This window comes from Drosophila sulfurigaster, chromosome 2L, assembly GCF_023558435.1.
Source record: "Drosophila sulfurigaster albostrigata strain 15112-1811.04 chromosome 2L, ASM2355843v2, whole genome shotgun sequence".
NCBI lineage: Eukaryota > Metazoa > Arthropoda > Insecta > Diptera > Drosophilidae > Drosophila > Drosophila sulfurigaster.
The window spans coordinates 29,567,899-29,589,527 of record NC_084881.1 but is presented as its reverse complement, the minus strand read 5'-3'; the positions used below and the strand labels follow the sequence as shown (position 1 = coordinate 29,589,527).

General features: G+C 39.4%; 3 protein-coding genes and 1 long non-coding RNA gene across 6 annotated transcripts; 2 read left to right on the top strand and 2 right to left on the bottom strand.

Moving 5' to 3' along the window:
• Nucleotides 1-19: 19 nt before the first annotated feature.
• On the bottom strand, nt 20-17,269 carry LOC133850903 (uncharacterized). Its single transcript, XR_009895712.1, has 4 exons — nt 17,182-17,269; nt 16,234-16,327; nt 14,078-16,166; nt 20-927 (listed from the first exon to the last, which is right to left on the bottom strand). It is a non-coding gene; the product is annotated as an uncharacterized LOC133850903 (long non-coding RNA).
• On the top strand, nt 7,744-9,185 carry LOC133850362 (TATA-box-binding protein). 2 transcript variants are annotated; one of them, XM_062286429.1, is made up of 2 exons: nt 7,744-7,882; nt 7,939-9,185. In XM_062286429.1, the coding sequence occupies exons 1-2, from the start codon at nt 7,854-7,856 to the stop codon at nt 9,134-9,136; spliced, it is 1,227 nt and encodes a 408-aa protein (XP_062142413.1). In that variant the 5' UTR covers nt 7,744-7,853; the 3' UTR covers nt 9,137-9,185. The 2 variants fall into 2 exon arrangements, with proteins under 2 accessions (XP_062142413.1, XP_062142415.1); XM_062286431.1 differs by having other exon boundaries at nt 7,839-7,873.
• LOC133850895 (gustatory receptor 23a) lies at nt 14,114-16,450 on the top strand. Of its 2 annotated transcripts, none has more exons than XM_062287145.1 (3): nt 14,114-14,989; nt 15,989-16,061; nt 16,210-16,450. In XM_062287145.1, exons 1-3 carry the CDS (start codon nt 14,114-14,116, stop codon nt 16,320-16,322), a joined length of 1,062 nt encoding a protein of 353 aa, XP_062143129.1. In that variant the 3' UTR covers nt 16,323-16,450. The 2 variants fall into 2 exon arrangements, with proteins under 2 accessions (XP_062143129.1, XP_062143128.1); XM_062287144.1 differs by having other exon boundaries at nt 15,989-16,147.
• A 620-nt stretch (nt 17,270-17,889) lies between the features above and the next one.
• LOC133850900 (uncharacterized) lies at nt 17,890-18,887 on the bottom strand. Its single transcript, XM_062287150.1, has 2 exons — nt 18,658-18,887; nt 17,890-18,598 (listed from the first exon to the last, which is right to left on the bottom strand). Exons 1-2 carry the CDS (start codon nt 18,791-18,793, stop codon nt 18,267-18,269), a joined length of 468 nt encoding a protein of 155 aa, XP_062143134.1. The 5' UTR covers nt 18,794-18,887; the 3' UTR covers nt 17,890-18,266.
• Nucleotides 18,888-21,629: the final 2,742 nt, after the last annotated feature.

Genomic DNA, 21,629 nt, shown 5'->3' with positions numbered 1-21,629 from the left:
TTGTTATTGATAGTTGATAGTTGCAGAGAAGTCGAATAGTTTGATATCATTAGTTAAGATGAGGTGTTTGAAGAGCGTTAATATAGAAGTTAGATGATAGAGTTATGATTCAATACATCGATTATTTGAAAATAGTTTAAAGCATCTTCCAAATCCCAGAGTAGTATATCGTATGCTTTCCTTCCAGACAGATATTTAAATGTCCATAGATGCTTTATGATGTCGCATTTAAGGCTGCTTAACTTTTATCGATGCAACTTTTGTGGATTGAAGCAAAAGTTTCTGGGATTAGTTGAAAGCTGAAGTGGGCGGCAGGCGGATGCATCAGATTGGAGATGGAAACATCCTTTGGTTGGCTGCGTTCATGTATTAGCATATGTGGCAGCCCCTCCGTCTCTCTGGCTCTCTCTTTATATGTATGTGCGGGTTTGTTTGTGCAACAATGGCTGCTCACACATACACACACTCGGCAAACACATGCATGTTGTGGCAGATGGTAACATCAACTATTGCGAATCGGAAGCAGAAAAGCCAACATGTCTCTATTTCCACATTTGAACACACAGCAGCAACAGCAGCAGCAGTCAGTCATGCAGTCGACAGCAGAACTCATAAAAATCTGCACAGCTTGCAACAAAATGCACTCGACGAACGTCTGTGTGGCATTATGTGGGTTGCTTCAACTCTTGTTGTTCTGCTCTGGTTTTGGGTGGCTGATTCTCTGACTCTGCTGGATAGCTGGCTGGTTGGCTCACTGGCTGACTGGTGCCGGCAATTGGCCGTCAGCGTTTTCTATTTGTTTGCAACCATCGGTTGGCATCGCTAATTGGCCGCACATGCCAAAGTGTCACTCTTGGCGAGGTGGTTGCCTCCTCGATGTGTGTCTGAAGTGCCCGGTGCATGCAACTGAACACATGAAACTGATGCCTGAAATTAGAAAAAACAGCAATATGCGGGTTAGTTATTTAATTGCAACTAAAAAATTCCTTTGGCTTGTTAAAGTCAAGTGATGAATGTAAACAGAATGTAAATTTGTGGCAAGTGAATTAGTAAGTAAATCAATTTGATAAATATAAATAGATAACTAAAACAATTTGTGAAATAGTACACAATATACAAAAATTTTATATATTTATACTAAAATTCGGTATATATACTAGAAATATGCCAAAGATTATATTTGGCATAGTCAAAATATACTATAGAGTGCAAAATATACCGAAGTTTAATATGCTTATATACTTGGTATATTAAAAATATACTATAGAGTGTAAAATATACCATATAGTCAAGCCAATACTTTTGTACTCCCATTTGCTTCGACTTTGTTAAAAAAAATGTTCAACTATATTTCATATCTATCGTTTAACCTGTTTAATATATAAATCTCAGCTAAATCTCTGTTCATTTTACCAACAAAAAGGGATTAAGCAGAGAGCTAGCTAAAGGGCACAGAGAGATAAATAAGTATCCACTTTTAATGTAAACAAATTTCAGCTAAAGTCACTCAAGGTACTTCAGTAAAATGAATGCGTTTCTCACACCTTATGCGTGGTACAGCAAAAACTTTGGCTTCGCTTAGATAATGTGCTCGTAAGTTCTCTAAACCCCTCTCGCTCCCTCTCTCTCAGTATTTCTCTCTCTTCGTCTGCCCCTTTTCCTGGGGTGTTGGTGCTGCCCTCTGTTAGACGCGACATGCGAGCAATTTGTGACGTTTAAGGGCGCAACGAGGCAGCGACTTCTTGACAGGACATTAACTTGCACATGGATAAGTTGGGAAGTGGCAGGAGGAGGAAGTGGGGAAGACTGTCTAACTGTTTTGTGTGTGTCTCTCTCTCATCTGTGTGTCTGCGTGTGTCATACGACACTGTTCTCTGATGATGATCTTTGCCTTTGCCATTCCTTGCAGTTTTCTTACATTCTTTTCCTTATTTTTTTGCTGTGTTTTTCCCAGAACCATTTGCGTTGTCATTTTTCACTGGCAAATGCCGTGTGTGGGCGAAGAATGGAAGAGAGAAGGATGGAGGCTACTACTTACAACTGATACTGCCTACATTCAGTCGTCAGAGTCGTCTCTGCCCGCGGGTCGCCCTTTTTCGACAGCCTATTAGTTTTTATTATTTGTTGCAATTAGTTTTCGTCCTCGACTCCCACTCGGGCCTCATTCTCAGTCATCTGTTCATCTGTTGTGTCTCCGTGTTTGTTGTGCTCGGCTTTTATGACACTTTTGTGCGCATTTTTCAACGGAATGAGCGTCATCTGTTGCCGCCGCCGGCCAGCAACAACAACAATAACACAACGACAACAACAATAGATGCTTGGCGGCCTGGTATCTATGATAAATTATGGCCAAAAGTCAAAGTCATCAATCAGCAGCGTGCCATGTTTTATTTGCCGCTCGTGGCCATTTGCCATTTTGTATAGCGCAAAGCGCTTGACTTGCCCCCCACCAACCAACGCCTACAATTGATGCAATACGAACAAGTTGCGGAGAGAGGAGAGGAGGGGAGGAGTGAAATGGTGTGCAGCTGCTAGCTGAAAGGATTAAATATAAATCACAAGTGCGTTGAGTACACTCAGGTGTCGCACATTTCGATTTAATTTTCATTAAAATTCAAGCATAAAATATGCAAAAGGTAAACTGCGGCAGCCCCTCCATTTCCCTCCTTTCCACCTCAACCGTTTGCCCATTAAAATTCCTTAAAGACCTGACCTGGGCCTGTCCTGTACTGTACTGTCCTGCTCTGTTCTGTGCTGGCCTCGAGTCGAGTCGAGTCGACGCCTTTTCATTTTCGAGTGCTTATTAATATTGCAAAGGACCAGAGCCAGAGATTTGCGGACATTACGAGTATGATGCGGTGAATGCGAATTTATGCGACTCGCTTTTCCCCTGAATTTCTCTCTTTTTCATTTTTACACTTTTAGCTCGTCTCTGGCTTCGTGCCTCTCTCTTGCCTCTTTAATTATGCATTTTTATCGGAGTTTTTGGCCAAGCAAAGCGATTTTGCTAGCCAATTTTAGCCACTCTAGGCGTATGAGCAATGCATGCAGCTCTTCTCAATTGAGCGAGCTGTCTATGCCTGTCTCATTCTGTATTCTACCTCACCAGCATTTCCCTATAAATGTGGTCGATGGCAAATCTGTTAAACGAGGTTCGCAATTCAACACTAGTTTTGCCTTTAGCCTTGTCACACTTTAGATTGTAATGGAAACATCTTCCACGCACACACACCTACGCAATTTTCTTTCCATTTTTTCCGCCTTTGTCGCCTCTGTGGGGACCAAAAAAGTTTTAGATATGCAACGGAATGCCTTTGGGAAATTAACGTTACATTTTAACGGCAACGTCAACGGTTACATTCCAAACAGCTTTCAGTGTGGTTAAACTTTAAGGAGCGTTTCCCAAGCACACTTTTAAGGTGTGTGCTAAACTGCGAAAATACGTGAACCCATCGAAAGTGAGCAACACACAATGATTGCATTCGATTTAGAAATGTTTCACAGAATTACATGTTTAATATTTTACCCAATTCACGTGACTCTGTTTCTGGTTTGCTTTAATCCAATTAAATGATACGCACAAATTGCGTTAAATGTCGAGGCTGCACTTGAATCTGTCATGTAAATGTGCCGTTAAAAATTACATCATGTTGCGAGACACAATCCCAGTAGAGCTCGAGAGCCGCCGATAAATAGCCAATAAATCACTCAATTTGATCGCGTCGATATTTCTGCCTTTTGTAACAAATTTTATTTCGTTGCATTTTGGCGTGCATAAATCAAGTGGGGTGGGGGGCAGGCAACTTGCAACAATGCCAAGCCTTAAATGCCACACAGTGAACAAGGGAGACGCAGCATAATTTATGATAGTGCTCTGCAGATCCCCACAGTTTCAAAATGGACCGGAGACAGATGTGACATCACCAATGACCAGTTACCCCCACCTCACCCAGATTGTGATTGTGCAGAAAAGTATGCTACAAAAAATGGGCACAACTCGAAATACTTTTTAATATCTATGTATCTAATCATTTTGTTCTTTTATTTATACCCGCTACCCAGAGGGTAGAAAGGTCTTATAGCATTGTGCCTGCAGCGTCAACAGTTCAAACGATATAGTCATGTATCAGTATATTTTTATATACATATATATTTTATATATGTACTTTATAATATGCATTTGATAATCTGATAATTCAATAATTTTTACTCTATGGTATATTTTTAATACAGTAGTATATCGATATATCACATATATCATTCGGTATATTTTAATATTCTTGTGTATGAATTTTACAATCTGGCATATTTTGTACACTATGGTATATTTTAAATGTACAAGTGTATTGATACACCAAATATAACATTCGGTTCATTTTAGTACTTTTAGTATATTAATTTGACAATCTGGTATATTTTTTTGTCTTTGGTATCTCTTCAATGCAGTAGTAATCCATGTACCAAACATAGATTACGGCATATATTATTATTATTTACTATATAAATTTGGTATATTTTAAGAATAATACCGCTATTGCAAATGGGTAGCGAGTATTTTTCTTACTCGTTTTTTTTTTGGCTTGCTTCAGTATTGTTAATCTCGTAAATTTCGAATTATTTCGAGGCGTTTCAATTGCTTCTTGTCAGTTGGCAGTGCCCAGAGAATACACGTCCATGTATTAGACGCATCTATGTATATATAGAATATTCTATGTACTTAAGTTCCGACTGTGAATTGCGAGCGAACCATGTGTGTATGAGTGTGTGTGTATAAAAAAAGTTGCAGTTCAACTTTTCAGCATTTGTCAGAGAGTCGAGAGGATTTGTTTGCCTTTGGGGAGTTGGCCGTCCAACAACAAAGCCAACAGTTTGGATCTCCTTGGTCCGTAGTAGTTTTTGTTTTTGTTTGTGTTTGTTTATTTTTTTTTCCTTTCTTTTTTTTATGCTGTACGCCCCACTATTTGTTTTCTTTCCAATTTTGTAATTTCAAACTTTTTCTATTGATTTCTTGGCACGCATGAACACCTTCAGCAACAGCGCCGATGACGACAGCAATTGCTATTACGACCACTGTGGCTATGGACGGATGCGGATGCGGATGTCGACGTTGATGCTGGATGTTGGGTTGTGGGCGAATCCAAGACAGCAAGCAGTAGAAGCAGCAGCAAAGTTACAAACTTCTGCCACGCAGGGAGCATGGGGACGAACACTCAATTTAAGTTGTTGGCCAACGGGTTTGACTTGCAGCTGCTACACAGTTGCAATAACATCGTGCTGACCATGCGTGGAAATGCACCAAATATTCGATAGAACGGAACGCAACGCAACGCAAAGCAAAAAAAAAACAAAAACACAAGAACTATAAAAGATATCAAGAGAAACTTTCTAATGCACTTAACACTCTATTTCACAGTTTTCCGAAAAAACTGTCACTGGCATTTTGTAACATTTATTAATGTGTCAATCGGATTACAGATTCTTCGAGTTTCTAGTTTGCACTCTAGATTAAATTTATATATAACTTATTCTTTTAATGCTCAACTAACAAGCCAACTACTTTTCTCCACTCTCTCAATTCATGCACTTTCCCAGTTGGGTGCTCACCGCATGAATATTCAAATGCTTTGCTCGACAAGCGAGTGAGTGTTCATCAAATTTTCCAACAAATTATAAAAGCAAAAGTCGGAGCACACAAAACGATTACATGACTCTCGTACCCCCCATGGAAATCAAGTAACGTTGTCGTCTCGTTTCTCTCTCTTGCTCGCGTAATTCCTTCAAATGCGCGTCCCCATGCTTAATGGCGATTAGGTAAATGAAAACATTGCGTGCTGGCGCCATTTTATACTACTCTATACTCTATAGGGTGGTGGGTGGTAGGGCGATACGATGCTTTATTTGCTATATTTCATGGCTGCCTGCACTTATCTCCAATTGTTCATCACACCCAACTGGGGATTGGGTCGAGGGCTGTGGACTGTGGGCTGGACAAATGGAACCGAGGGGCTGGACAAATGTCATTTAAGTTGGGCAGCGTGCTTCGATTCGACTTTACGTCCTAATTACTCGCACACAACACACAAGAAAAACACCACTTCAATTTGAATTAAAATGAGTGCCACAGCACAGAGCTGAGCACAGCACAGAGCAGAGCACCGCAACGCAACGATTCGGAATTTTGTTCATGACCATGGACAATGCCATGGGTCACAGTTGGCGCCACAGTTTTTAATTACCGCCTACACAAAATTGCCGATTCCAATGCTGATGCCCAACCACGAAAAAATCTATTAATTGCCAACTGTGCTGCTCGGGCGTCGCCTGTAATGGTTTATAATCGATTTAAGCAGCGCCATTATGGAGCCCATTCTAAATTGCATTTGCGACTGTGACAAATGGGTTTTGATTATACAACTCAACTTGAGCTGGATTTGTTTAGGAATTCCCTATTGCAGTAACAGCTTGATAATAACTTGCCATATAAAGCATTTAAAGTATTTCTCTTCTATGAAAAGTATTCATTTAAAGTTCTGCTTTTATCAATTATACGTTTTTGTGTTTTTTATCAAAGCTCTGCTTCCAAGTGAAATGGCTTCTTTTGCTTCGTTTCCCTCAAGAGTTGGCCAAACACGTAGGTAAATGTTTTTGCTGCGTTTTCTACAACTTTTCCATTTCCCATTTCGCATTTCCTTATCAGTATTCTCAATTTCTTTTGAGTCAGTTGTTGTTTTTACGCTGTGGATATTGGAATAATTTACTTGTGTTCATTGCTTACAGAGCAGCAAGAATCAATCGATATCTCTTGCAAGGGAGCTGCTCTCCCTTCTCCCTTCCTATTTTTTTTTGTAGGTTGCATTGCGGTTCGTTTCCTTTCAAAGTGAACTTCCAATTAGAAGCTGTTGCGTGTGTTGCAATTGACCATCAAAATCAGTCCATAAGAGACATTTCTCACTCTCTCTCTCTATCTCTATCTTTTGCTCTATCTCTCTTACTATCTCATTCACCATCTCTTTCGATTTCTTGCCCTGTGCTGCTGACTCTGAGGTTAGCTCGTTATTGTTGCCACTGGCTTCGCCGTCAATTGCAGCTGACTGCACCACAAAATTCAACGCAATTTGTAAAATGAAATCGATTCAATTGATTGTTGACTTCGCCAAGCACATACACAAGTGTGTGTGTGTGTGTGGCATTGTGTGTGTGTTTCCCTTATGAAGCAGTGAATGGCATCCTGCAGGAAGCAAAACGCCAACTACGGTGACAGGTGTCTGAGGGGTGAATGTGTTCAATGCTGTTATCCTTTGTGTGTATGTGAGTGTGTGAGTGTATGCGTGTTTTGCACTTTGCTTGATTAAATTTCAATATTTACTAAAATGTCGCTGAACTCTTTTTGACAGCTCTGTAAATTTCATAACCAGAATGGACATAAAATATGGTCAACAGTGTGTAAATTTGAACATGACAAGGACATAAAAGGACATAAGCACACACACATCGAGAACCAGACACCGAGCTGAAAGCATTCGATTCTGTTTCGTTTTTTTTGTTATTGTCGTTGTTTGTCATGTCGATTGTCCACAACAGTTCCATTACTGCGCAGTTGGTGAGATCAAAGATAATACGCTTATCAAACGATAGAACAATTAATCAGAATTGCATAAAAAGGATTGCTTTTCGACAAAGTATGACTCCAAAATAACCATCAGACAATGAAGGGAAATCAAATTAAATGTATGCATGAATCACGCACTTTATTCCTCAATTTTACGGCTTAAATTGATTCAGCATAGACTCTGCTTTCACTGTCACCAAAAACAAAACTATTTAAATTTTAGTCGCCCCATTCAACACTCGATATGGAAAATATAGAGAATAGGTTTGTTGAGTAAGTTGTGGCATCATACAAAATACATATCAAAGATCCAATTAATCGCTTTATAGTTTGCATCTTGATTGTAATGCTGAGGAGAAGAAGAAAGAGACTTCTGCGGATGTGATTGGATTATGTGATATCTTAAAGGACATTCTTGGCGAGGAGAGAGAAGAGAAGATTGGCAAGTTCATCGAGATCGAAGATGAGCCAGAATCAAAGACTGACACTCCTTGGTACGATGAAGAGGATTTGAATCTGGATCAAATGTATAAAGTAAAAGATGTGAAGCAAATCGAACTGGATGTCAAGCATATGGGATTGGACATTCCTAGAAAAGAAATCATTGGAGACTATGTCAAGATTGATAAAACTGCGACCAAAGACATCAACATTGCCACAAATATAGAACTGGCAAAGTGCGAGAGACTTTTTGCATCTCTAGAGATAACTGAAATGCAAAAGAATCTCAAGTTGAATCCAGTTGAAAGTGCAAATGATCAACCTCAATTGGAGTTTACATGCCACAAAGAAGATGAACCAGAAACGCCCATAATTCCCGATTTTGAAATCGATTACGATAACATTTACGAAGATATGGCCAAGGCAACTGAGATCGAAAAGCAACTGCAGCTGCTCTATAGACCCTTCACCTGTGCCGTCGATGTCAACTGTCGCTTTAGCCTCTTCGAGTTGGCCATTCTATTGGACAACACTCGCTACGATCCGGCCAATCATCCGGCATTAATGATGCGTCTTCGCAATCCCAGCGCTGAGATAAAAATCTATTCGGGTGGCAAAATAACATCGATGGCTCTGACAGCCGAATCGGCACGAAATGCGCTGTTGAAGGTGATCCAAATGATCGAGGAATTGGACTACAAACCGGATATTACGAACTTCACCAAGAATATTGTGCATGCCTCGTTCTGTTTGCCCTTCAAGATTGATCTCGAGTTGTTCAGCGAAATGCACAGCGAACAGGTTTCGGGAAATCGCGAAGTGCGTCCGTTTGTAACGTACAAAATTGAGGCAACTGCCATGAGATTCGCCGTCTTCCCCAATGGCTATGTCCTGCTGCTCCACTCGAGGCAGCACAGCGAGACACGAGCTGCGATTGCTGCCTTTCTGCCCATCCTGGCGCAGTTCAAGAATGGTTATCTAACGCCCACCGAGAAGTATGGATCATTGTGTGGCGATGTCACCTTTAAGCTGCTGTGGGAGCACAAGCTGGAGGAGGACAAGGAGGGCATTCTCTTGTACTCTTAATGTGCTCTATAATAATATATTACAAGGAATAATATAATATATAGCAAGTATAATTATGGTATTACTTGTTTCTTATTTCGGTTTATGAAGAAGGCAGGAGGAGGCACCCTTTAAAGTATATGCTTCGATAAAAATCAAATAACAAACGTAACTTTGAAGCTAGAGTATCGAGTTTGGCTGCACTCTTGGTATATTTCATAATTAGCACTATATCAATATACCAAATACAGCCTTTTATATAACTTTAGTTTTTATGCTGCATACAATTCGGTATAATTTAAAATTAATACTGCTGACAATCTGGTATATTTAGCATGAAATGTAGCTTTGGTAAGATTTTTAGCATTTTTCGGTATATTAATTCGGTATATATTAAAAATAACACCGCTCACAAATTGGTATATTGCACACTATCATATCAATATATCAAAGGCTTCATGCCTTTGAAATATTTTTAATGTTTTTAGTACATTAATTTGTTAGATTTTAAAATTAATACCGCACTATTTTGATTTTATTCAAAATGGGTATCTCGCAATCAAGCACACTCGACTGTAGCTTTCTTACTCGCTTTTTTTTTGGGTATTTGAAAACGCTGTGAACATTTGTCATAAACCAAACTCGTCGTGTACGTGCAGTGTTTACACTCTGAAGTTTGAGGCCGCACTCGGCAACTTGTTTAAATACGTGATTTATTTACCATCCAACTGCTGCAGCGGGATCTGCGTCTGCGATTCTAGCTAGGGCTATGCACAACTTGAAAGCCACGCCAAAGTTGCCAAACACACAGCACAAAAAACTGAAAAACAAGCAGTCGCAGCTACAAACAAATTGCAACACAGAAGTTGCAACAAACTGAAGCTGCAACAGGCGCATACATAAATAACGAAACATTCTGCACAACAAGTTGAAGAAGATGTCACATTATGCGGCCTGCAAAAGTTGCAGCAAATACTACGTTTTCGACGTGCTAAAAGCACCTCCTACAACACAAGTTCTTTAAATCCATTTTGCGAGAGAGAGAGAGATCAGCTGAAGAAGCCAAAAAAAATAGTGATACTAAAATGATCCTATTGAACAAATAGAATAAATATGATAGTCAAACATTTATTAGTGTTGTTATTGCTGGCTAAAGCTAATGCGACATAATGCGCTTTAGTTGCAACATATAAATAAACCTAAATAAATGCGAGATAAGTTTCAATTTGAAAATGTCAAACAATTGTATTGTAATGCGAAGCGTTTCTGCTGTTAGTTTTTGGTCATTAAATGTTGGCAAATTGCCAACTTGCCAACACAGAGAGAGAGAGAGGACAACACAATTCAACAGTTCTCGACCATTTTAGCCGCATCATTTGGCGCCAAGCGTTCAAATAGAAATTGCAAATAACACAAACAACAACAAAAAAAAGGAATAAAATTATTCTAGCATATCGGTTAAGCATTGCTGAACACGTACGATGATATTACGAGTGTGTGGAGCGAGAGAGAGCACAGAAAAATAATTCCAACAATTACAAGCCATGTGCATTGTCCCATGTGTTGTTTCTGTTTCAAATGGGGCTTTTCATAGACGGGGCTAAAATAATGTTCAATGATAACAATTAGAAAGCAAGCAAGTCAATTCGATGGACAGATACCCTTCAACATGCTATTGTAATCGTCTTAAATGCAATCATGTTCGATAATAACTTGATTCAACTCACAGAGGAAGAGCACAATGGGAAGCCGGCTGACAATTAGTTCAATTTACTGTTTGCACAATACTTGGCGACTGCTGAATGCCATATGAATACTTGTATTATTTGGCAATGGTGTCACGTTTCAGATGAATGAGCGATTCTTGGTAACAAGTGTGTAATATGAAAGGCACATGTTATGATAGCAGAATATGTTCTATATACGTATATATAACAATATCTAATGGATATGCGAGACAGCTGCAAAGGCTAGAGAGACGATGGTCCAAAAGTTGTTTCAATTTAATTTGACTTTGATCGCCAGATGGCGCAGATGTTGTCATCGCTATGTCATGTCCTCGTTCTCTCTCTCTCTCTCATTCTCGTTCTCAGCATATGGAAATCGGCAATATTAGAGAGAAGGGAAAAGCACATCTCATTTTGTTTATGGATTTTGCTCGTACATCAGCGCAAGCTGTGCGAAAAATACTTGACAACGAGAACGAGTTTTATTTGTAATTTAAATCGATGAAATTTATGAAAATTGTATTAACAGTTCAAGAGTTTTTATCACAAAAATATTTTTTTATGTATCTCAAGTTGTTATTGTTGTTATACCCGCTACCCGCATAGAGTCGAAGGGAATTATAACTTTGTACGTGCAGGAAATGTATTTAATAAGCAGAAGGACTCATTTCCGTAGCTATAAATCTTGTTAGATATATCAATATACTAAATAGAACTTTCAGTATTTTTGCGGTACTTCTGTATGACAAACGATGCCTACTACAACGGGGTTTCACCTACTGTGACTGATAGTCTGGTATATTTTTATATATATGACATATGTTGAATATAGTATTATAAATATACCAAATATAACTATCGGTATTTTCAGTATTTTTGTATATTTTAGTATAATATTGTAAAATATTCATACAATAGCCTTTGGTATATTTTTTGTATTTTTGTGGTATATTATTTATATATTTTAAGGATAATACCGCAGTGTTTAACTCATAATTAAAATGGGTAGCGGGTATCTTTAAGTCAAGCACTCTGAATTTTTTTCTTGTTTCTTTTTTCGTGCCTCCATCTGGCGTTCTACATTTTGGCGCTTGTTTATGGAAAATTTCATTTTTATTGCATTTCATTTTGTCGCATAAAGATATTGTTGTTCTTCGACTCCGCCCACCTCTCACTTTTTCTTCTGCGTTGGGTCGGGAGTCTTTAAAATGTGAAATGTGAATACATAAAGAGGGAGAGAAAGTTGTTGTATATCGCATGTCGAATGTGTTTGGTTTGTGTTTTATTGCCAAAGGAGCTACGAAGTAGCTGAAAACTTCATAAATCACAAAAGTTTGTTTGGCCATGAAAAGGCTTAAGGGTTTATCAAAATGAAAATTTATTGGTGCTCAAATACTTGGGAAATTTTAGATTTATGTCTTTCGTTTCCCACTCTCTGTTCACTCGCCAAGGAATACACATTAAGTATCAACATATCGACATCTTGGACCATAAAAATAAACGACAACGGCGTATGCAATCTCAATCTGTGTTTCGCACAGTTTTGCTTCATTAGATTAACACATTCCTTGGATACTTATCGCTCAGAGCAAAATTGCTGTTAATTTCGAAATTACGAGACAATCTCCAGCTGCTAAACGTTGCCAATTAGTTGCGTTCATTGCAATTCATGCCAATTGCGGTTCAGTTGAGCTGCAGAAATACAAAGTTAACGTTTTTCACCATTTTCACCAGCAGTTGGCATTAATTTTCATTTAAATTCCGCTTGTTAAATATGCAAAACTCACTTTCTCTGTCTCTCTCTCTCTCTCTCTAGTTCTCTGACTGCATTGTGGTCGAGTAGTTTACCTTCCTGCCACTTGGCACTTGCAGCATTGTGTTGCAAGAGAGTTAACGGGAACAGTTGCCATTTGAAGTTGTTATTAAAATTGCAATATTCCATTTTCGACACCTCTTAAAATGCTTGGAAAATCTTTGCGGTTTACCAGCTCACACACACTCGACCTCCTACAAATGCTGCAGAACACTTAATTGTCTGTCGCATCTGTGATGCGGCATCATTTGTGGTCATAAACTGTTTATCTATTTATGAATTTCCAATTGGAAATCGTTATGCAGTGTTTGGCTTTCCTTTAGGCGTTTTTTTTTTTAAACAAAATTGTCTTTATTTATATTTAGATACTTTGCAAGTTTAAGGAATTCTTAAAGACATTGAAAAATGTATTTTAAATAGATTTTTAAAATACAAACTTACTATATAGAGTACATAAATTCTTGCTCACATAATGTCAATGTAGATGCTATAAATATATACAGCATATTTGAAAGTCGATCAGTTGAGTCAGCATAACTTCCATTTAGTTATAAATTATACATAAATAGTTATTTGCAATTCCCGACAGTTATATATTTGTGAATTATGCATTTCGTGCGCACTTATAAATGCAAAGGGGGAGGTGGAGTTGAGAAAAGTCGAAGAACTGGGACGCTGTGGCATCCAAAGGGGAGGAAGCCACAGCCACAGCAGCCATACTAAGCAACCGACGAGCTGGCAACCAAACCAACCAGTTCAGCCTAATCTTCAAAGTAACCACAACCCTTTTTAGTTGCCAGTCAAGTTGAGCAAAAAAAAAGAGCGGATAATTTTTAGCTTTGAACGCAAAGTTCCCCTCCGGCTAGAATGCATAATTCATAAACCGGCAGCCATTTGAACTGCGCCCACATCGAGATAGAGATAGAAAGAGAGAGAAAAAGAGGTGGGGAGTAAAGTTTGATGGTTCAACTTTTTAATCGGATTCCAGAGCTCGATTGCCACCACATCAGCCAACACAACGCATCGCATCGCATCTTTCTCTCTCTCGCTCTGCGGTTTCGCTAAGAAATTTCGAGAAAAAGCGCCTTGGGCTTATCCACAACTTGAAATGGATAAATTCTGTACTATTTAGCCGAACTCCAACTAAAATTAACTATTAATAGGCAAGTAGTTAGTTCGAAAGAAGAACACGCTTAAGACGCTCACTTGACATTTTCCTTCATTACTTTGGATACAACTTTCTCACATGTTCACAACATAAGTTCTCTGAATAATAAATATAGTTGTAGTTGATAATTTATTGCCCTTAACCTTTTTATCTATCACCCAACTGATGAATCATTCCTTGCCTCATTTAGCCTGTCATTTTGTGATGTATCGCTTCCTCTATCATATATTACAAGTAATTTTAGTTTTTCCTACCTTATTCACTTGGCACAGTTCCATTCCGGAATCGGCATGAAGTCCTTCGAGTGTCTCGCCGCGCGCTGTCTCCAAGTCGTCTACTGGCTGATGGGATTGTTGCCTCTGCCGCCTGGCTCGCAGTTTATTCGTTTGCTTTTCGCTTTATTGCTGCGCTGCATTTGGTTACTTTACTTTTACATAATGATCTACTCTGGCATTAGATTCTTGTGGAAGGAGAAAGGTTTGACCATCAGCTACATAACTGGCTCAGCGTTGTTCCTCGGCTACTCCATGCTGGGCGTGCTGCTGCAAATCGAGAGCATATTTAAACAGCGTTCCCAGGAACGTCTCCAAGACTTGCGCTTTCAATCCCAACTGCAGATGCAACGCTTAGCCATGTCCCGAGGTTGTCCGCGTCGTGCGCTGCGTCTCTTCATGCTCATTGCCACACAGCTCGTCTCGGATGCGGCCAAGTTTTGGGCCAATTCGAGAGCGAAAGTTTCCCCAGTGCTGGCGATAACCATGCCACAAATGTGGCTGCTGCGCATACGATATGTGCAGCTGCTGGAGCAGGTCATCGAGATGAATCAACGGGCGCTGCAGCTGCGTCACTCGCTACTTTGTTTGGCGGACAGCAACGATATTTGGCAACCCTTTGGCCAGCAGGAAGATCGACATTTGCAGACGCTGCGTTTGACCTACGACTGCATCTTCGAGTGCTACGAAACGTTCAGCGATTGCTACGGCTGGGGCATGTTGGGATTGCAGGTGATGTGCGGCTTTGAGTTCGTTTCCAATGCATACTGGATCATCACCGAGGCCTATCAGGATCAACAGCTCTATATGTTGGTCTACAACAGTGCCACTTGCTTTGCCATGGGCTCGTTGATCACCTCGCTTTTCTGGTACGGCGATGCAAGCACTCAGAACGTAAGTAAATGCTGTCAACTTGATGTATCACTCTGCTGACGCTGCACTTTTTTGCCTGAGTTTGCTTTGGTTAAGTTCCAAACTTAGTCCGTATTTAGTCATCATGAAGCTGTTGAGTGTAGCGCGTTTGTTTTTCCAAATTTGCGTCTGTTTCTTTGGCGTTTGCTGGCACACGAGTTTCCATCGGTTGCAGCTGCTGCTTCTGGGCTTTTGGATGTGCTGGTATCCCGTGATCTGGACACGCACAGCAACTAGATCCTCGGACTTTGACGAGTGCACACTTGACTGTCTTATTTCTCATACACTTTTTCTGCTGCTCACAGTCGGACACGTTGTTGTTCTCTTCGATACTTTTGTGCAGCGTCGTCGACTTCATTCCCTCCGGCTGCAGCAATGCAATTACTTTGATCATCATCGTGCTGTCACCGTGTCCAGTTGCTTTCTCATATTCCCCACCATTGCGGCACAGATCGTTGTCTACGTCTCGCGCCTTTTGCTTCACGGCGACGAAGGACCCTTGGCACTCTTTTGGATTGTCACACCCAGTTCCGTAGCGTTGCAGTTCAAACTCTTTGCCTTCTTCATCGACGTGCTGGCAGCCAATGTGCAGGTGGCCAGTGTTCGCGAGAGTCTCGTGCTACTTGCCAGGCAGCAATCGATTCGTCAGCGACAGCGTCCAGAGGTTGAGCCACTGATTCAGTTGAAGAAACGCTACAGCGAACTGAATCATTTGTTTGCCCAACTCAACTTGGGCTATGGCATCAGTCTGTTGACCATATTCATAGTGTTCTTTGTCAGCTTCGTTTTCAACTCGTATTGGGTGGTGAAGAACCTCATGCAGAGGCCCACGTCGTCGGCAATGCTGCTCATTCACTTTGCGCTCACTGTCAACATGGTGCTGCTCTTCTCGGCCATTTGCTGGCACTGTCAGCAGAGTTACAATCATGTGAGAAAGTCGTAGAGGTAGGAATATGTATAATTTACATTTCCCTCTTTCAGAGTCGTCAGATCGGTTGCCTTATCTCCAAGCTGGTTAAACCGTTGGGTAGCAAGCGTTATAACGATTTGGTCTGTGAGTTTCTATTGCAGACTCTGCATCAGCGGTTCGTGTTGACGGCCAAGGACTTCTTTAGCCTCAATCTGCATTTGCTGAGCAGTGTCAGTTGCATGAGTTTCACTGTAAAGGAAGAATGAAATATTAAACTCTTGAACTCTTGCAGATGTGTGCAGCGGTCGTCACTTACCTGGTCATCCTCATACAGTTCATGTTTGCCGAGAAGAGCTCACAGGTTGTCTCGCAAAAAACCCGAAACCGAAACTTCGACCGAATTGAACAAACTGGAATGAGAAGAAGAGAGAGGTCGCATTTATAATAAATGGAGAGTTACAGCAAATAAATTGTAATTCTTAAATAGTTTCAACAAAGCGCAAAGTAAACATTCGACTTGGGCAATATGTCTTTAGCAGATTCCCAACATTTGCCTTTTAATTATTTATGCCGCCCACGAACTGTTTCAGGTTGGGGTTGAGGCTGAGACTGAGATGGAGACTGTGGAAAGTTTAGTTTTTCTTAAGCGCATTTTACAAGCAGACAAAACTACTTCACGCATATTAAACTGACATTTCACAAGCACAAAACTTTTTCTAATATGCAAATTCATACCAAATACTCTTTCTCTCTCGTCGCACACACATCCCTCTCTTGTGCAGAAAAGGATAAAGTAGCGCCAGCAGCACATCCTTGAATTAACACGTGCGAGTTCGCATTAATTTGTAAACTGCTGCAGGGTCTCTTAGACGAAGGGTTAGACCTGCTCTAAAAGGAGGAAGAATGAGGTTCTCATGGGTGGCTTAGTTTTATACCAACCACAGAGATACAGAGAGTAGGGTACAGTTTTTGTCGTTAGCTATGCAAATGCCGAGATATGTAAATATTATTTACCACACGGCCAGATGCTCAAGATGAAACTCTCCTCTTAATTAACATAGAACAACTAAAACACTCGATGCGCAAATACATGCATATGTATTTAGTTCTTAGCGCTCAATTCTTACCACACTGTTTATGTAATGGAATACTTAATGGAATAACACAAAAATAAAAATGGATTCCGAACAACTCTAAGAGAAATATCACCATCACATTGGATTATGCCAATTTTATTAGCCTACAAATTTATTTTCATTCTTACCACGCTTTGATTTAGCTGTCATCGAATTTATAATGCAGTTCATAAGTTAACTATAGTTCTAGTCACTTTCAGCTAGACAGCGCTTCATGAAAGATTAAATAATTTAACAATTTTCCAATTTTGGTGCTTAAAATGAATTTCGAAGAATTGTGGAATACACCTTTAATAGTAAGTTAATAATTATACATGCTACATATAATATAATAAGAATAGAAGGGTATTATAACTTTGTGCCGGTAACAGAAAGAAGAAGGCATCTTCGTGCCTATAAAGTATATATATTCTTGATCAGCATTAACAGCTGAGACGATTTGACCATGTCTGTCTGTCCGTCCGTACAACCCGCCTGCTTACTACGGTTCATAGTTGCTAGGGCTAACAATCTGGTATGTTTTATACTATATCAATATACCACATATAACAGTTGGTAAATTTTTAGGGCTGACAGTTTGGTATATTATATATGCATATATATATATATATATATATATATCATATATATGTCCAATATATCATATGACATAGTTTTGGTATTTTTTCGGTATATTTAATTGGCGCACTGGTTTGCTTTTAGCTGGTATCTCACAGTCGAGCACTCTCAACTGTAGTCTTCTGGCTTGTTAAAGATTAAACACAACTTCTAATCATAATGCTCATAACTTAGGAGGGCGCAGATCAAGTTGATCCTGCAATTTTTGCATCGATGCAGCCACGTCGTGTGCCCTTTGAGGTGGCGTCTCTCAGTGATGCCAGAATGGTGGAAGCCTACAAGAAGGCGCATTCATGGAACACCAGCGAGGCAGCCAACGATCTAGAGATGATCAAGTCTAAGGAAATTTGCCGCAAGTGCCTGTTGCATGTGAAAGTGTGCCGTGAATTTGGAAAAAGTTTGAAGCAATACGAGATTGAGCAATACAAGGCAGAAAAGCAGAAACGTGAAGAGAAGAAAAAGGAGGAGGAAGCCGAGCAGTTTAAAGCGGAAAAGCAAAAACGCAAGGCGAACAAAAAAGAGGAGGAAAAGCAAAAACCTTCGGAGAAGAAGACTGAATAGTTAAATGCAATAAAAAAATAGAATTAGTATTTATTTATTTTTCCCTGGGGGTGTTCTTTGGCCCTAGGCGCACCTTATCCGTGTCCATTGACTCACTCCGTTCCATTGCTTCAAGTTCGAACTGCTTCAGCTGCGCATTGACGCCCACCTGACAGTTGCGCCAAGGTGGCAGCAACAATCCCATTGCTGGAGTTGGTGCTGACAAATGTTGCCCTGGCGGCTTCGTCTGTGGCAGCAACGTCGGCACAAATTTCAACTCATCTGTTGTATTCAAGCTGGCCATTCGTATATCTTCGTCTTCAACGCTAGACTTATTGGCGAATCGGGCAAAGCAACGAGCTGCAAGCAGCTGATCCCGGGCCAAAGCTATGATGTGAAAATCTAGCATTGTATTATTCAGGAAAAAAGAACTTGGGGCAGCTTACTGTATGCATGATCCACTAGATAAGCTCGTACATCTGGTGCAACATTTACATTGCAGTACTCAAGTACACTGTCAATAAATTCGAGATCAGTTTTGCGTCCGAATTTCGACTTATTTTGCTGAATATCACTGTCCATGACCGAGCAAAGAGAAAAGTTAAATAATTTCACTGGATGACAGTCAATAAATTGTGTCAAATTGTTGAAGCGTTGGCATTCGACTTGTCAAAGTGACACTTCTAGACAACAACAACAAAACAGTGTTGTATTATTCCTAAAATATACCAAATTAATAACCACAAAAATACTAAAATATATTGATATATTACCATATTCTTGCATTTTATATTTGCGAAACAGATAAACCATTTCCACTACTTGACAGCCAAACGAATTGTATAAAATTATCGATAAGTTTGCATTTGCTGTTGAAGCTTGTCAAAACTACTTCAACTGTAATAACTTTTCCATTTTCCAGCCCTAAGCTATGCAAGTTCTAGTGGCATTAAGAGTTAGGGCTAATTGCTTTTTTAAAAGAGAGCAGAGAGAGAGAGAGTAGATATAGTGTGGCAGAGTTAGAGAGAATACGAGATTATAAGCCAATTCAACTTTTTTATACTAATAAAAAGTTGCGTGCATGTATGAATATTTGATTCACTTTACAAACCATTCAACTTTTTTGATGAATTTTCAATTTTTGAAGAGGCTTTTGTCTTGCAACGGAATGAAGTGAAGACCCCCCACTTCAGCCCCATTCCAATCCCATCAACAACAACTGAACGATGAGGCGAATCATTTGGCTAAACTTTTTAAATATTCATAAAATTTCAGCAGACAACTTTGCCCAAAATTTAATTAGTCAAATGAACGAAAAGTTCAGTTCACTTCAGCTGAGTTGAGGCCATCAACCCCATCCCCATCCCCATCCTCTCCTCTCCTCACCGAGTCGAGTTCAGATTTCAGTTTTTCACTTTTCGACAGACAATAGAGTTGAGTCCTTAGGCTCATAGATTTAGTATTTAGCATTGGAGTTTTGGAGCTCAATTGAAAAGTTGAAATAGATTTCTAATTAATGCAAAAGTAACCAACTATTTTACAAGTGTGAAGCCAATGCATAAGTCTGATTGCGATGCCCTGTAAACTTATGAGAGGATTAAAGTGTGTGTAGAACCTTCGTATAGATACAATTTCAAAGGTTTATGCACTACTTTTTATTCAGAAATGTTTGTCACACTTTATATGAATACATTTCTTGCCTCTATTTTATTCTAGGGTATGCTTTCGTCGATTGCAGAGTGTTGTTTGTGGGCTTTACGTGCTGCTCGCTTTCGTACTTTTATATATGCCATATAAGTCCGCTTGGCTTTATGGTTTGCAATCTATTGCCATTCGTAGGCTGGCAAATTCATGGACCATTTTGCCAGTTTGCAGTTGCCATTGCCATTTGCCATTTGCGATGGCCGCCGCAATGTGCGCAAGCGAAATCGAAGTTTTATGCTAATTTCACTGGCAGCACACACTCACACCCAGTGTTATCTCTTTCTCTTGGCATCATCAGTCAGCTCCCGCTCTCTGTTTCCGTCTCGCTTTTTGTTGGGTCTTATCTGTTTGTCGGACGCCTGTCAACACAAGGCATTACATGGCAATTACGAATTTGTTTATGGCACACATACACACACACTGAAATCTGTGCGCTGAGTTGGCTCAAAAGATATTTCTTTTGTTAAACTAGCGCAACCCGCAACAGCACAAATTAAAGATGCTGAAAAAACTCTTGATGAAAATGAGCAAGAACTAAAGCTAATCAATAGCTCAATTTGTAATGCAATCAAAACTCAGACGCAAGCCTAATAAATAGTACTCATACGTCCCGTAATCCCTCTGATAGCAAAAGCAGGCCAAAAGACTGAAAGACTGAGTAAGAGAGCGAGAGAAAAGTGCGTCACTTAAAAGTTTGGCACTCACTTGACCAGAAACTTTTATTTTCTGTTAGCAAATTTCCCACGGGGTCCCAGCCAAAAGCCAGTAACAATCTATATACATATATAATATATAGACACAGAGAAAGAGAGAGAGAGCGGGAAGAGGGGAGTGAAAGTTTTCGTGTCCACAAATTGAAAATATTTCACAGTCATATTTAATTTTAGTACAAGTTGTGGACAAATCTCCGAGGTAATCAAACATTGTGAGTGCCGCATTTTGCTCCGATTTCATTTTCATTGTCAACTGCTGGCTGCAGACTTATACACAGAACAAATACTATATATAATAAACAGAGATGCTACATAGAGTATATATTTAATTAGATTTGTAACTGATCGCCCCAGTCGTGGGCGGGTGACTCTTATTTCAACCTTGTTGACTTTGTCGTCTGCGCATTTAAAGGAGCACAATAAAAATGTTAAAGAACGTGAACTGAATCCGTTTGTCCGCTATTGCACGACTAGCGGATACCACGTAAAATAATAAGTAAGAAAGCTACAGTTAAATAATTGTAATTAAAAAGTGCGGTGTTGTTCTTAAAATATGACAAATAACAATATACCCCAAAAATACTAAACTATATCAATGACTATATTCGGTATATTTGGTATATTTGATATATCTATAAAGTTGAAATATACCATAGAGTAGAAAATATGCCAGACTAAAATATATCAATGGCTATATTTGGTATGTTTATAAAGTACTACATTTAAAATATACCATAGACTACAAAATATTTAGACTAAAATATACGTATGCCTTTATTTGGTATATTGATATATAAAATATACCAAATAGTACTAAAATATACCAGATTGTCAGTCAAAGTAACTAAGACTAAGGTGTATTTATTTATTTATTGCTAGTCTAGCATACCCTATGTGGGTATATTTGATATATTGATACATTTAAAACATACCATAGACTAAAAAATATACCAGAATAAAATACACTAGTGGCTATATTTTGTATATTGATATAGTACTTC